The sequence below is a fragment of the Lontra canadensis genome, unplaced genomic scaffold, assembly GCF_010015895.1.
Source record: "Lontra canadensis isolate GAN:19392208 unplaced genomic scaffold, GSC_riverotter_1.0 scaffold84, whole genome shotgun sequence".
Taxonomy (NCBI): Eukaryota; Metazoa; Chordata; class Mammalia; order Carnivora; family Mustelidae; genus Lontra; species Lontra canadensis.
In genome coordinates, this window is record NW_022631078.1 from 8,154,145 (window position 1) to 8,168,090 (window position 13,946).

The 13,946-nt window shown below is 43.5% G+C and overlaps 1 protein-coding gene across 8 annotated transcripts in view; it reads right to left on the bottom strand.

Moving 5' to 3' along the window:
- The window catches only part of TNRC6B (trinucleotide repeat containing adaptor 6B), a 57,267-nt gene that overhangs the window by 11,597 nt on the left and 31,724 nt on the right, over nt 1-13,946 (bottom strand). For 6 of the 8 annotated variants that reach the window (XM_032882946.1, XM_032882945.1, XM_032882942.1 and 3 more), the window contains 4 exons: nt 8,604-8,735; nt 8,225-8,320; nt 7,869-8,052; nt 895-1,032 (listed from right to left, as the gene is read on the bottom strand). In XM_032882946.1, the coding sequence (XP_032738837.1) occupies nt 895-1,032; nt 7,869-8,052; nt 8,225-8,320; nt 8,604-8,735 (550 nt within the window). The remainder of the gene's footprint in view (nt 1-894; nt 1,033-7,868; nt 8,053-8,224; nt 8,321-8,603; nt 8,736-13,946) is intronic. The other 2 variants (XM_032882947.1, XM_032882944.1) reach the window with 1 other exon arrangement.

A 13,946-nucleotide genomic window follows, 5' to 3' on the forward strand; every position in this document is an offset into this window, starting at 1 on the left:
ATTATTCAGTCTAGAGATAGGTGTTAGAATTTCAATAAATCATTCTTGATTTCGTGCCATGAAATCAAATGAAAGCACACAGGGAGAGCAAGGAGGAGCTCCATGTGGCCAGTTTACTGTCTCTCGGATTCAAGAGTGGTTGATAAAGGAACACTGGAAGTTTTCAGACCCGAGGCACTCAGGTCTGCCAGGGAACTGCGGCCGGACCAGCCCAACACCCAGTTATACCTGGTTCTCAAGGCTACAGTTGAGTCCACGTGAATTACTGTCCAGTAAAATAAACATTGAAGCAAAGGCTGAAGGAAGTTTCGAAGACCTTTTATCTGTTTTACAGGGACACAGAGAAGCATTTACAGAGAATGATGGAAATGAAGAGCCCACGGTTCACAACCAAAGCCCGTGATGTCCCTCAGCTGCTGTCTTGCGGACACTAATTTATTACGAACAAGAAAGCTTTGTGGACAGTTCAAATCTCATGTACTATTAGTCATCCATCTTTTGGAGACTAAAGGGTTCGAGTAATCAACATGATATTTGTTGTGATCTCTTATACCTCAAAAAAAAAAAAAAAAAAAAGGGTTCTGTTCTCTCAGCCCAAATATTAGGGTTTCATCCTAATGGGTACTCGACTTCACTGCTACTGTCCTCAATCCCATTACAGGTGGGAAATTTTGTTCCCCTTAATTACAGCTAGCATTTTAAGTTTCTTATAATTTGAAATATACACAACCCCAACCTGCCTCTCACAGGTGATCATAGGATTTGGAGGAAAAAAAAAATCAAGAGATCAAGAAAAAGCTAAAGATTTGTGCTTTAAAATAATTTTACAGGATGTATCATCAAGGCCCGGGAAGGCCGTATAGCTCCAACTCATAAGGCTTTGCTTGCTCTTACCATTTTTGTGCATATTGGCTTCCTGTGTGGCTACAGAGGGCAGTCCCTCCATCATGGAGGTCCATTGTTTAAAGCGAGACTCTGTTCCAGCCTCCTTCCCACCAACCATGCCATAGTCCATGCCGCCAGAGCTGAAGCCTAAAACAGAGAACCACATTTTATATCTTCCTATATATTTTTAGTATCAGCAACCAAGAGATCTGAGATAGAACCAACTTCATTTGTCATTTAAAGACTCATTCACAAAACGTTTCTTCACTCAGAAACAGAGATTTTGATTCAAAACACTCATCTTGGCCCTTGCTTGCTCAAGAAAGCAATGGCTCTTTGTGCAGGTATGAAAATGTGCAGGACTCCCCAACACTCACTCATTTAGCTAACGCCTGAGCCAGGCAGAATGCTGGGGCCAGGAATTCGCCAACTCAAAGTGCCATCTCCACACATCAAACTAATATGGCAGAACAAGAGCCATGAGAGTGAGGGTGTCTGGCTGAAGAAAGGCTTTGCAGAAGAAGGGATATTTGATTTAGGGCTGATGGCAGGTATGCAACTAAGTCAAGGACACCAAGCAGAAAGCTTTAATTGATGACAATCTGGTACATTTAGGGAATGAGGAGTTCAGTGTGACTCTAGTGCTGGGCTAACCATGGCTGAAGTGAGGCAGGGTGACAGGAGATTGGGGGGGAATGAGAGTCATGTTCTGTAGGGTTCTTTATGTTTTAGGCCAAGGACTTTGGGCCTTTTTTTCCCTAAGACAGGAGATAAAGACATTTTTTAACAAGTGAGAGAAAGAGAAAACTAAGTTTGTATTTTAGGGAGCGCCTGGATGGTTCCATTGGAAGAGCAAGCAACTCTTAATCTTGGGGTCATGAGTTTGAGCTCTACATTGGGTGCAGAGATGACTAAAAATAAATAAACTAAAAAAAGTTTGTATTTTAGAAAAAGAACTGGCAGTGTAAGAATGGGGCACATAGAGGTCAAGGCAGATGCAGGAGATCAATTTGAAAGAAATCTTTACGCAGTGACAAAGACCCCAGAGCTCGAACAGGCAATGAAGGAGAGGTTCAGAGGTAACTTTGCCACGAACCCCAGGTAAGCCTCAGGTGTCAAGGCTTTTAGCACGAGTGTAGGTGGGTCATGACTTCCTGCTGCAATGGGCGGAACAGGGGAGAATCAGCATGAGAGGCTTGCTGACGGGGTCTCCCAGGCCCCACCACCCACTGTGGATCAGAATGTACTCGACATAAAGAGCAAAATAAAGTACTAAAATACACAAATGAAACAGAGGAGGGGAAGAGCAGTGAACAGCCAGAGAGAGACTGAGGATGGACCGCAGTGAGCACAGAACAGCCATCGCAAGGGTGGTGAGCAGGGGTCCTGTCACGCGAAAGCTCAGGCGGCTGCAGGAGCCAAACCCCATCTGTTGGTTCTGGAGAAGATGCGCCACGGCAGCTTGGCCACGCTTCTCGCTGTGCCCACTTGACCCTCCGACCATGTGTGGTGCCTCACTGGCTCCGAGATTCTACTTATTATCCAAATCCCATGAGGGCCCAGGTCACGTTTTCTCCCTGTGCTTCTGAGTTGTGAGAGTCAGTTTTATAAATGCGTTAACAGATCCAGTTCAAATCATTCCTAACACCTTGACCTATATTTCAAATGTTGCTATTAATATAAAGAACACTGCTTCGCACTGTTTGTAAGCAACTTTACTAGTCCATGTGATTACTTGGAGCATGGGGGCGGGGAGCAGAAATTCTTGGCATAAGCTGGAAATACTTCAAATTAACTGATTTCTTTTTTTTTTTAAAGAAGAGTTTAAGGTATTTTCTGTTTTCCTATGTAGTTGAAATGAAATGAGACTGGAGGATAGCAGGGCTGAAAGCAGTAAGGCCTTTCTCTGATGGAAGCTTTAATGGCCTAAGTGGGTTGCTCCTTGGGCAAGGAACGCCTCTACCTTTGACAGAGAAAACCAACGCCAAGTGCCTGGATTCCAGGCTATTTGAAAGCTTGGTTCCAACCATGGAGGAAGAGCTTTTGGGAGTAACCCTGGATTATATGGTGAAGACTAGAAAGAACGTGACGATTAGTAAGAAGATAACCATTCCTTACATATTTCTTTTCTTTTTTCCTTATTTTTTTTTTTTAAAGATTCCATTCATTTATTTGACAGAGAGAGAGAGTGCACAGGCAGGGGTAATGGCAGAGGGAGAGGGAGAAGCCCCCCCCCCCGCCCCTGCACTGAGCAGGGAGCCCGGCGTGGGACTCAACCCCAGGACCCCAGGTTCATGACCTGAGCTAAAGGCAGACACTTAACCAGCTGAGTCACCCAGGCGCCCCCCCGTTACTTTTTCTTTAGAGTTGCTCTGAAATGTCTTTAGAACCCACTGTGAATTATAATTATTATTATTATTTTTTAAAGATTTTATTATTTTATTTGACAGACAGAGATCACAAGTAGGCAGAGAAGCAGGCAGAGAGGGAGGAGGAAGCAGGCTCCCCGCTGAGCAGAAGGCCCGATGCGGGGCTCGATCCCAGGACCCCGGGATCATGACCTGAGCCGAAGGCAGAGGCCTTAACCTACTGAGCCACCCAGGCACCCCCCCATTACCTTTTCTTTAGAGTTGCTCTGAAATGTCTTTAGAACCCACTGTGAATTATGATTATTTAATTTCAGCTGCTTAGAGTCCTTTTGTGACACGTGAAGCGTAGAAAATTACGAAGAGTTACACATCTCGAGGGGATGAGGAGACAGTTTGAGCAGTTCCATCTGAACCTTAAGCGAAGTTGGCATCTTTCTGGAAGACTTGGGAATCAAACATCTCCAAAGCAAGGCAGCGTCCTAACTAAGGAACAAGGTTTGGGAAGGAAATACCCAGAGGGCTGCGCAGAGAACAGGAGATAAAACTGCCCTGAAAGGTTTAACCTCTGAACCCAAAATCGGGAGAGGAAGAATCAGCGTGAGGCTGCACATGGTTCTGGGTCTTTCTTCAATGCCCCAGAGTAATGGGCAAGACTCACAACCTCTACGCCATTTGTGAGGCACCACATCTCAAAGCCCAGCAACGTCCAAGACCTTTCTGTCCTTGCTACTTCATCAAAACCACACTCCTCGGTCCACCAAACAGCCTCCCAGTAACCCTCTGGCTCACCAGCACAGAACCTGAGCTCCAGTCCAACAGTCCTTCGGTTCAGGTCAGCGCACCCCCACAGAAAGCCTCATTTGTGCCAGGCTCTGTGAGGAGCCGAGGGACAAACAGAAATAAGACATGCCTCCTGCTCTCTCAGGGGTTCGTGTCCCCAGTACATTCTTTTTACCTATCTTATCGTTCCTACAGATCCAACCCTTGGCCCCCCCTTATCCATCCTGGCCAGAATTACCTTCTCTGCCACACACGCTGCTTCACTGACTACTCATCATTACCGCTTGGCTCAGCTGCCACCTCCTTGAGGAAACTGGGATTTCCTCTTTCACACTCTTTGTCTATGTTAGTTCTTTCTTTCCCGCTTTTCCTTTTATTATAGATTAAAAAACAAATCCGTGCTTTTATAATAATAAAAATACACTGTAAAAGAAACAAACCACCCATAGTTGCTCATTTAACACAAATATATTTTTTTTTAAGTAGCGTCTACCCAACATGGGGCTCAAACTTACAACCCTGAGATTAAGAATTGCATGCTCGGACGACTGAGCCAGCCAGGCGCCCCCAGATTTTGATTAATTTTAAACATGAGAAGTAAAATTTTATTGGAAGTATGTTTTTTTCCTTTTTTTTAAGTAAGTTCCACACTCGGCATGGGGCTTGAACTCACAGCCCTGAGACCAAGACCAGAGCTGAGCTGAGTCAGACGCCCAACTGCCTGAGCCACCCAGGTGCCCTAGGACATTTTCTAATAAGACGAGGGACTTTACTTCTTGATTAGTTCAGATATCTATGCATGAGAGATATGAGAGGGAGTTCACACTATTCCTACTTTTTAAATTCTGAGAGACAAAAAGCACCAAGAAATCTTACATATAAGTACACAGCTGTTCAAACAACCCCAGACAACTCAGGTATATTTTCAATTCTGCTAAAAGCAGAGAATGAGAAACCATTTTTAAAAAAATAAAAACAATTAGTCAAGGATCAGTTAAAGAGTCATTAAACTCATTCAACTTTTTAATTTTGAGAAAATATACCAAAAGAGGCTTTTTTAAAGGACTTACTAACAGGCTTTTAACTGTTCGTGCTTCTCTTTCACTCAGAGGTGTCTTTTTTAGTTTAATACTCAGTAGTAGGAAAAGTGAAATAGTATTCATTTTACTACATCTTTGCTATACGCTTTTTGAAAAAAATTTAACCTCTCTGTATGCATTACGTATATTCTCATCAAAATCTTATAGCTATAGATTTAGTTATTCAAAATAGGCAGCCAAATTAGATTTACTTTGAATCCCAAAACGTATTTTTCAGTTCAAATAAATGTCATAATATTAAGGAATCAAGGACATTTTAAACTGTGAAATAAATTGCAAAGTGTGTTTTATTTATTTATTAATTTTTAAAAGATTTTATTTATTTATTTGACAGAAAGAGATCACAAGTAGGCAGAGAGGCAGGCGGAGAGAGTAGGAAGCAGGCTCCCCGCGGAGCAGAGAGCCCGATGCGGGGCTCGATCCCAGGACTCTGGGATCATGACCTGAGCCGAAGGCAGAGGCTTTAACCCACTGAGCGACCCAGGAGCCCCGCAAAGTGTATTTTATAAGGCAGACTGTAAGTGGTCAGATCACAATTAATATGATAAAGACCTAATAAAATTTATCTACTGTTTCACAAGTGACCGAATGGAAATAAATCAGTAAGTATGTTTTTGTCCTTACTTAATTTTGATTATAATGCATAGTTAAATTTATAAGTTACTTTGAAACAAAAGTATGATTAAAAATTGCCTTTTCTTCAGTAAATGTAGTGTGTTTGTATGTATATAAAACGCTGACCCTTCAGCCATAAAAAAAAAAGCCTAAATAAAAGCACATAAGAGGTCTATTCACAGGTTTTATCTGATAAACTGTGAAAAAAATGTGTCCTTAAGAGTATCTGTGTCACTAACCTATGTTGCTCAAGTTGTTGGAAGATACTTTTCTTTCCACCTAAGACATGCACGTAGGGGATGAGACTGAAGAGCTCAAAAGAACTGTGCATTTCAACATGTGGAAAAGCTGCCCGGGGCTTCCAGATGTCCACTTTGCTTTGTACGACTAGACCCTACTCTGGGAACCACGCACTCTCTGCCAAAAGGGGATGGAATAAGCAAAGCTACCTTGCTTTATTATCATATACGGCATCTAAATTCCCAAGAACTGGACACATACCAAAATACCCAGGTTCTTATTTCGTTTTATCCTTAACAGAAAACATGGTAAGAAGGTGAAGCCTTGGGGTGCCTTGGTGGCTCAGTGGGTTAAGCCTCTGCCTTTAGCTCAGGTCATGATGCCAGGGTGCTGGGATCAAGCCCGGCATCAGGCTCTCTGCTCAACGGGGAGCCTGCTTCCTCCTCTCTCTGCCTGCCTCTCTGTCTACTTGTGATCTCTCTCTGTCAAATAAATAAATAAAATCTTAAAAAAAAAAAGGAGGGGGGGAAGGTGAAGCCTGGAAACACAGAGTTAATGACACCCTCCTTAGTCATCATGGGAGGCTTCCCCCTTGCTTAGCACCCTGGATTTCTACACCCAAGATGGGCAGGCCTTAGTAAGACAGGAGCTGGTGGAGAGTTTGCTCTTCTTTTACGTCAAGTAGAAGAAAGGTTATTTTGAATTTAAGTCATTTCTCAATCAAACCATTTTAAAGAAACAATACCATTGGTGGATCTGGAGATTAATTCCCTTAAAACTATCCAGGATCAGGATCAAGGCATCCTTGGAAGTCCCTGCTCTTCTCCGCATGTGGACACCCAGCAGGCAGCGTGCACCCCACAGAAGTAGAGCAGAGCGCAGGGCTATGTGTCGAGTCGCTTTGTTTCCTAGGAGCCAAGGGTTTCAGGTCTCCCCGACTCTTATTTTTGAGTTTGCACAGAACAGTATTTTCCTTACCAAAATAAAGCCTGAATCTTATCACTTTGAGAAAAAACCCACTGTGGTGTGTGGTACCTTTTTAATTTTTACATTTTATTTTTAAGTCACTGTTGCCTCATGGACTGGATTCTGCTTACCACACGTTCCCCGGTACTGAAAGAGCTACCATCTGCCTGCCAACAAATTCTTGATGAATGTCAAAGGTATAACCTTACTTGAGCTAATTCTATTTAAATCAGATGAAATACTAATATCAGAAGAATTCTATCAGTTTGTCTCCCAAGCTTCATTTTAGTTCTCCATTTCTCCACAAGAAGGAACTTTTATCAGTAGAGCTAAACACCTCAGCCTGTACATATTCTAACAGATTTTAACTTCAGATGCGTGTGGCACTCACAGCGCAAACAAACGTTTCAACTGGCTTTCAAAAATTCCCGGTGGCAGGGGCACCTGGGTGGCTAAATTGGGTAAATGTGTGCCTTCGGCTCAGGTCATGATCCCAGGGTCCTGGGATAGAGCCCTGCATTGGGCTCCCTGCTCAGCAGAGAGCCTGGTTCTCTCTCCTTCTGTCTGCCGCTCTGCTTACTTGTGCTCTCTCCCCGTCAAATAAATAAATAAAATCTTACAAAAAAAAAAAAATTCCTGATGGCAGAAGAGCAGGTTGCCATTTGAAAATAGTAAAAGACTCCCTTGGACCCAGAGAAGTCGGAAGCATAGCTCTGAGATTTACTCATCGTGCAGTCAGCTTTCAAACACCATCAGAACTCTAGGCTATCGGCTGTAAGGCCAGGATGAGAGTCCTTCTCTTTCTCGTGTGCCTGCTGCGCAAACAGGGGTTAAGGAGGACCGAGCTCCACCAGAGGCTCAGCGCGTGACTGGTGGATTTTGTTAAAGGTGATCTGCACTACTGACCACTTACCAGAACCATATCCAGGTATTGGCCCTTTGGTTTGAAGGTCTGGAAGCCCCACATTCAGAGCGTTGGGTACCATGTTGTCCAGATGTGGCTTGGGCCCAACGGGATGAGAGGGCGAGTGCTTCATGCCAGGCTGTCTCTGCTGCTGCTGCTGCTGCTGCTGGAGCGCGCTCACCATGCGAGCCAGCTGGAGGCCAGGAGGCCAGAGTGAGGGGGAACCGGAGGGAAAACGGACACATGAGAAGCCGGCACCCCGACCCTCCCAGCAGAGACTGCAGGTGGCTGGTGCTGGGCTCTCAGAGGCACCGAGCTGCAGTCCTCACACAGAGCACTAGAGGGACCCTGCCAACCCCGCGTACCTGCTGCTCTTGCTGCTGGCGCACGGCTTGAGAAAGCTTCCTCTGGTTCTGTAGCAACTGCTGCTGCTGCTGCTGCTGCAGGAGAAGCTGACATGCCTACAAAACAGGGGAGGGGAAAGAGGAGCAAAGTTTCCTGAGCTCGACTTACTGAGACACCCCAGTGAGCTGTGCACTAAAGCACAGTGGCTGAATCAAGCATCTAGGAGGGAAGGACCTCCCTGTTCCTGGTCTACTGGGCACATCTACTTCTAGTTGAGCTCATATGACCCTTAAACATGCATAAAACGAAGCAAATCAAAGTTAAAGGGGGAAAAAAAAAAAGCAAATAGCCTTTTTTTTTTTTTTTTTTTAAGCTATAGGAGGAAAATCTGCTACTCACCAACTGAAACTGGGGAATTTGTGGAAGCTGGCTCAGCATGGCAATTTGTTGAGGAGATAACTGGGGCCCCACATTGAAAAGACCTGGGTTCAGGCCACTGTTGGGAAACTGCTTGAGCATTGAGGCAGAAACCTAACAAGAAAAAAAAGATGCATTTTTTAGAACTTACCAAAATAAAACTTTTTTTTTTCCCTGTAAGGTCTTAATAGGTCTAAAACAAGCACCCACAGTTTTCCGTGACAAGTATTTGTGAAAAATATTAAATGATCAGGAGAAATACACTAAAGTGTTAACAATGGTTATCTCTGAGTGGTGAGATAGTTAAGAGCTAATTTTAGGGGATGCCTGGGTGTCTCAGTTGGTTGGACGACTGCCTTCGGCTCAGGTCATGATCCCGGAGTCCCGGGATCGAGTCCCGCATCGGGCTCCCAGCTCCATGGGGAGTCTGCTTCTCCCTCTGACCGTCTTGCTCATGCTCTCTCTCACTGTCTCTCTAATGAATAAAATCTTTAAAAAAAAAAAAAAAGAGCTAATTTTAGGGGCAACTGGCTGGCTCAGTCGGTGGAATGTGCAACTCCTGATCTTGGGGGTTCTAAGTTTGAGCCCCACATTGGGGGTAGAGTACCTAAAGATAAAATCTTTTTATTTTGCTTTTAAATTTTTTAAGGAGATTTTATTTATTCATCTGACAGACACAGAGAGAGCACAAGCAGAGGGAGTAGTAGGCTGAGAGAGGGAGAAGCAGACTCCCTGCTGAGCAGGGCTTGACCCCAGGATCCCAGGATCATGACCTGAGCAGAAGGCAGCTGCTTAACCGACTGAGCCACCCAGTCAGCCCAAGATAAAAATCTTTTTTTTTTTTTTTTTTTTTTTTTAAGAAAAAGAGCTTTTAAATTCTCTATTTAGGTTTTTCAATTTTCCTACAAAAAAAATTATGAACTTACAATCAGGAAGACTTTGGCAAGACAAAAAGTTTTAATGACAATACGACTTTTACCTGAGAAATTGTTACTGGAAACAGAAAAAAAGTATATCAAACTTCACAAAAGTAATAAATAAATGCCTGAAAGTATTTCTGTTATACACATAAGGAATATATATTAGCCTGTAGGTAAGAGACACTGGAGTTTCAATTCATGACTTCTCACACCAAACACTGGGAGGCACATAGAGGCAGAGTGAAGGAGCCTAACAGGTCAGATGACTCAACCTGCTCCTTCTCCACGGTCTTCAGGAGTGAGCTAGGCTGGGCTGCAGAACCTTCAGGGACAGAGAAAAGACTCCCTCGCACCTTCAGATTGCTGGTCTAAGATGTTTGCACGGAGCTGAAGTGAGTTTCCCTGCACTTTCGTTCTCCGAACCTACTGAACCAGCTGGTGCCACAGAGAACAAAATGAACCTTCCATGGGGGGGGGGGGGGGCGACACACTGGACACGTGTTAGGGCTGCAGGCAGACTGCACAGGCTCCCATTGCTAAGGTGTGTGACTCTTAGCCCTTCTGAGCCTCATTTTCCTTATCTCCAAAATTAGAATAATAATATTAACTCTGGTGATTGAGGATGTTATGAGTTAATCCACATCAAAGGCTTAGAACTGCACTTCATAAATGCTTGTATCCTTCCACAGGGACGGCTCTCCAAATGTCGAGAGACGATTATAGCTCTTTGTGTCTCATCTTCAGACTAAACATGAGGAATTCTTTCATGCGTATCTCATCCAATTTCTCAATGCACAGCCCAAGACAGAGAGTCATTTTCTAGAGCAGTCGAGTACCAAGTAGACCTGGCCATCACTAACAGTTCGGTTAAAAGCCAGACTTCTATTTAATAATGCCTGAGATCTCCATTTCTATGATGATCGCACCCTAACTTCCAATCACACACTAAACTTACTGTCAATTAAAATGTGTAATATTTTTAGGTTTTGCTCTCCTATGTAATATTTAAGCAGGTTGAATTGTACTAATTTATGTTTTGATCTTAGGATCTTATCTTTATGTACATGGCATATAGTAGATGCTTAATAAATACCTATTAAATAAGTATTTTATTTTTTTAAGACTTAATTTTTTTTTTTTTTAATTTATTTGACAGACAGAGATCACAAGTAGGCAGAGAGGCAGGCAGAGAGAGAGGAAGGAAAGCAGGCTCCCTGCTGAGCAGAGAGCCCGATGCGGGGCTCGATCCCAGGACCCTGGGATCATGACCTGAGCCGAAAGCAGAGGCTTTAACCCACTGAGCCACTCAGGCGCCCCAAGACTTAATTTTTTTTAAATTTTTTCCTTTTTATGTATTTGATAGAGAGAGAAATCACAAGTAGGCAGAGAAGCAGGCAGAGAGAGAGACAGGGAAGCAGGCTCCCCGCTGAGCAGAGAGCCCGATGCGGGGCTCGATCCCAGGACCCCGAGACCACGACCTGAGCTGAAGGCAGAGGCCCAACCCACTGAGCCACCCAGGCGCCCCAAGACTTAATTTTTATTTTTACTTTATTTTTTTTTTAATTTTTTTAATAAACATATATATATATATATATTTTTTTTCCCCCAGGGGTACAGGTCTGTGAATCTCCACGTTTACAAACTTCACAGCACTCACCATAGCACATACCCTACCCAATGTTCAAGACTTAATTTTTAAGAAAAGTTTTTTTTTTTTGGAGAGTGAGTGAGTGCAAGGAGGAGAGGGAGAGAATTTTTTTAAATGATTTTATTTATTTATTTGTCAGATATTGAGAGAGATAAAGAGAGAGAAAGCACAAGCAGGGGAAGAAGAGGCAGAGGGAGAAGCAGGCTCCCCGCTGAGCAAGGAGCTCAATGTGGGGCTCAATTCCAGGACCCTGGGATCATGACCTGAGCTAAAGGCAGTCTCTTAACCAACTGAGCCACCCAAGCATCCCAGAGAGAGAATTGTAAGCAGGCTCCACACCTAGTGCAGAGGCTGACGTGGGGCTTGATCTCACAACCCTAAGATCATGACCTGAGCCATCGAGGCGCACCAGATTTAAATAAAATCTTTTTAAAAAAATTTATTTGACAGAGAGAGAGAGAGTGAGAGAGAGAGCACAAGCAGGGGGAGCAACAGAGGGAGAGGGAGAAGCAGGCTCTCTGCTGAGCAGGGAGCCCCATGTGGGGCTCAATCCCAGGACTCTGGGATCATGACCTGAGTCAAAGGCAGACAGTTAATTGACTGAGCCACTCAGTTGCCTAAAATTTTTTTTAATGTAATCTCTACAGTCAGTGTGGGGCTGGAACTCATAACCCTGAGATCAAGAGTTGCACACTTCTCGTAATAAGCCAGCCAGGTACCCCGTGAATATGGTATTTTAACTTATTAACAGTCACTCCATCGAATTCTTTTCTAACCTATTATTCCACTTATTCCCAGTTTGTGTTTCCCTATCTGGTCGTTGGTGGGAATCTTGAACGTGACAGAGCTTAAGATAATCTAGTAGCATGTCATTAAAAACTTCTTTCCAACTCAAAGTGATCAGGCTGCGAATAGTCAATCATTTACTAATCCACACAACTTTCAGCACTTAACTTACATTTATACATCTTATCTAAAACAAAGAGACAGCTTGTCAAATGGCTTGTCAAAATAAGGATTTTGACAACAACTCTATCATTCTTATGATCTGTGATTTTTTAACTGATTAATAAAGAAAATCAGTTAAGACTTATTAGTAAATTTATGATTCTTGATTTCCTATCACAGATGCTCAAAAAGCCATATTTTTGATATCTAGTCTAGAATCTTGCCTAGAATTGGCACCAAGTTCATCAGTCTAAGCCACTTTCCTTACTGTTTCAAAAATTATTTTAAAAACATCCCCATTCTCCTCACTTCCTTGTTGGGGAGGGGGACTCACCTTGCTCATCACACTCCGGGCATCCTGCCCTTTCTTGTTGGCAGTAAACCTATAGGGAGGGTTGCCCTCTTCCAGTTACTACTGTCTAAGTTTGTAATTCAGGATTAGGAAGCTCACATACTCCAAGATCAGCTTTCTCAGTGGTAAAGGGGATATTTTGGCCCCACATGCCTTCATCTTGTCTTAAAAATTCAGGATTTGTGCAAGAAAGAGGAGTTGTCATTATTAAACTCCCCTTGAAGATCCTCAGACTTCCTCCAAGATCATAGAAGGGCTCAGCAATTCTTTTCACAAATTCTTTCTCTGTTGTAGGATTTAATTTGTCTTAACCCTTTTGGTCGAGCATCTTTGTTCTTAATGGAGAAGACAAAAGCGGTAAAAACTTTATTTTCACTTAATTTAACTTAATTTTTATTTAATCATTTAATACAAATGCAAGTAGTCCAAAGCAGGGATTCTTTTCCCAGTCACCAGAACCGCACCAAACCGAACGCTAAAAGCTCTTTCAATCTGCCTGCTGTTTTGCAAGTCTGTTTATGGTGCAATCCCCCAACACAACTGTTACACATATTCATCCCTGCTTGCTACCCTTACTTTCCATCTTTTGAAAATACGCCTTTAAAATCTGAGTCGGGGCGCCTGGGTGGCTCAGAGGGTTAGGCCTCTGCCTTCGGCTCAGGTCATGGTCTCAGGATCCTGGGATCAAGCCCCGCATTGGGCTCTCTGCTCGGCGGGGAGCCTGCTTCCCCTTCTCTCTCTGCCTACCTGTGATCTGTCTCTCTGTGTCAAATAGATAAAAATCTTAAAAATAAAATAAAATAAAATCTGAGTCATCAGAAAGCTCTCACCAGAAGACCCACTGGATCTTTCTTTAGCATAACCGAGTTAAATTGGTGCTTTTGAGTCCCCATCTCTACCAGTTTAAAGAATACCTGCCCACCTTTCCTTTCATACTTTCTAGTCTAGAAACGTCTGAAGTCATGTTTCCTGTCCAGGCTCACCAACTGGTTTTCTTCCAAGATCTCAGCCACTTTCACTTAGCCTATCAATGCTGTCATTTTGGGAAGTATTTTGGGTTAAAGTAACAGTTCTCCCAGCTGTTTCCTCCCTACTCTCTATGAGATGCTGAGGGTTGCCAACCAATGGGAACCCTTGTTGGATTTTCTGTGTTAACAGCTGGAGGCCTAGCAAATGTGAGCTCCGCGTGTGCACACCACTCCTGTGCACTGTGCTTCTACACCGATTTTACGGCACGACAGGCTTAATATTAAAATAAAGAAGTAAACATTTCAATAATAACCTTTAAGCACCGACTGCAGGTTGAAATGGTAATGTAGCTATACTGGGTTAAAGAATATATATATATGTTGGGGAGCCTGGATGGCTCAGTGGGTTAAGGCCTCTGCCTTCGGCTCAGGTCATGGTCCAGGGGTCCTGGGATGGAGCACAGAGTTGGGCTCTGTCCTCAGCGGGGA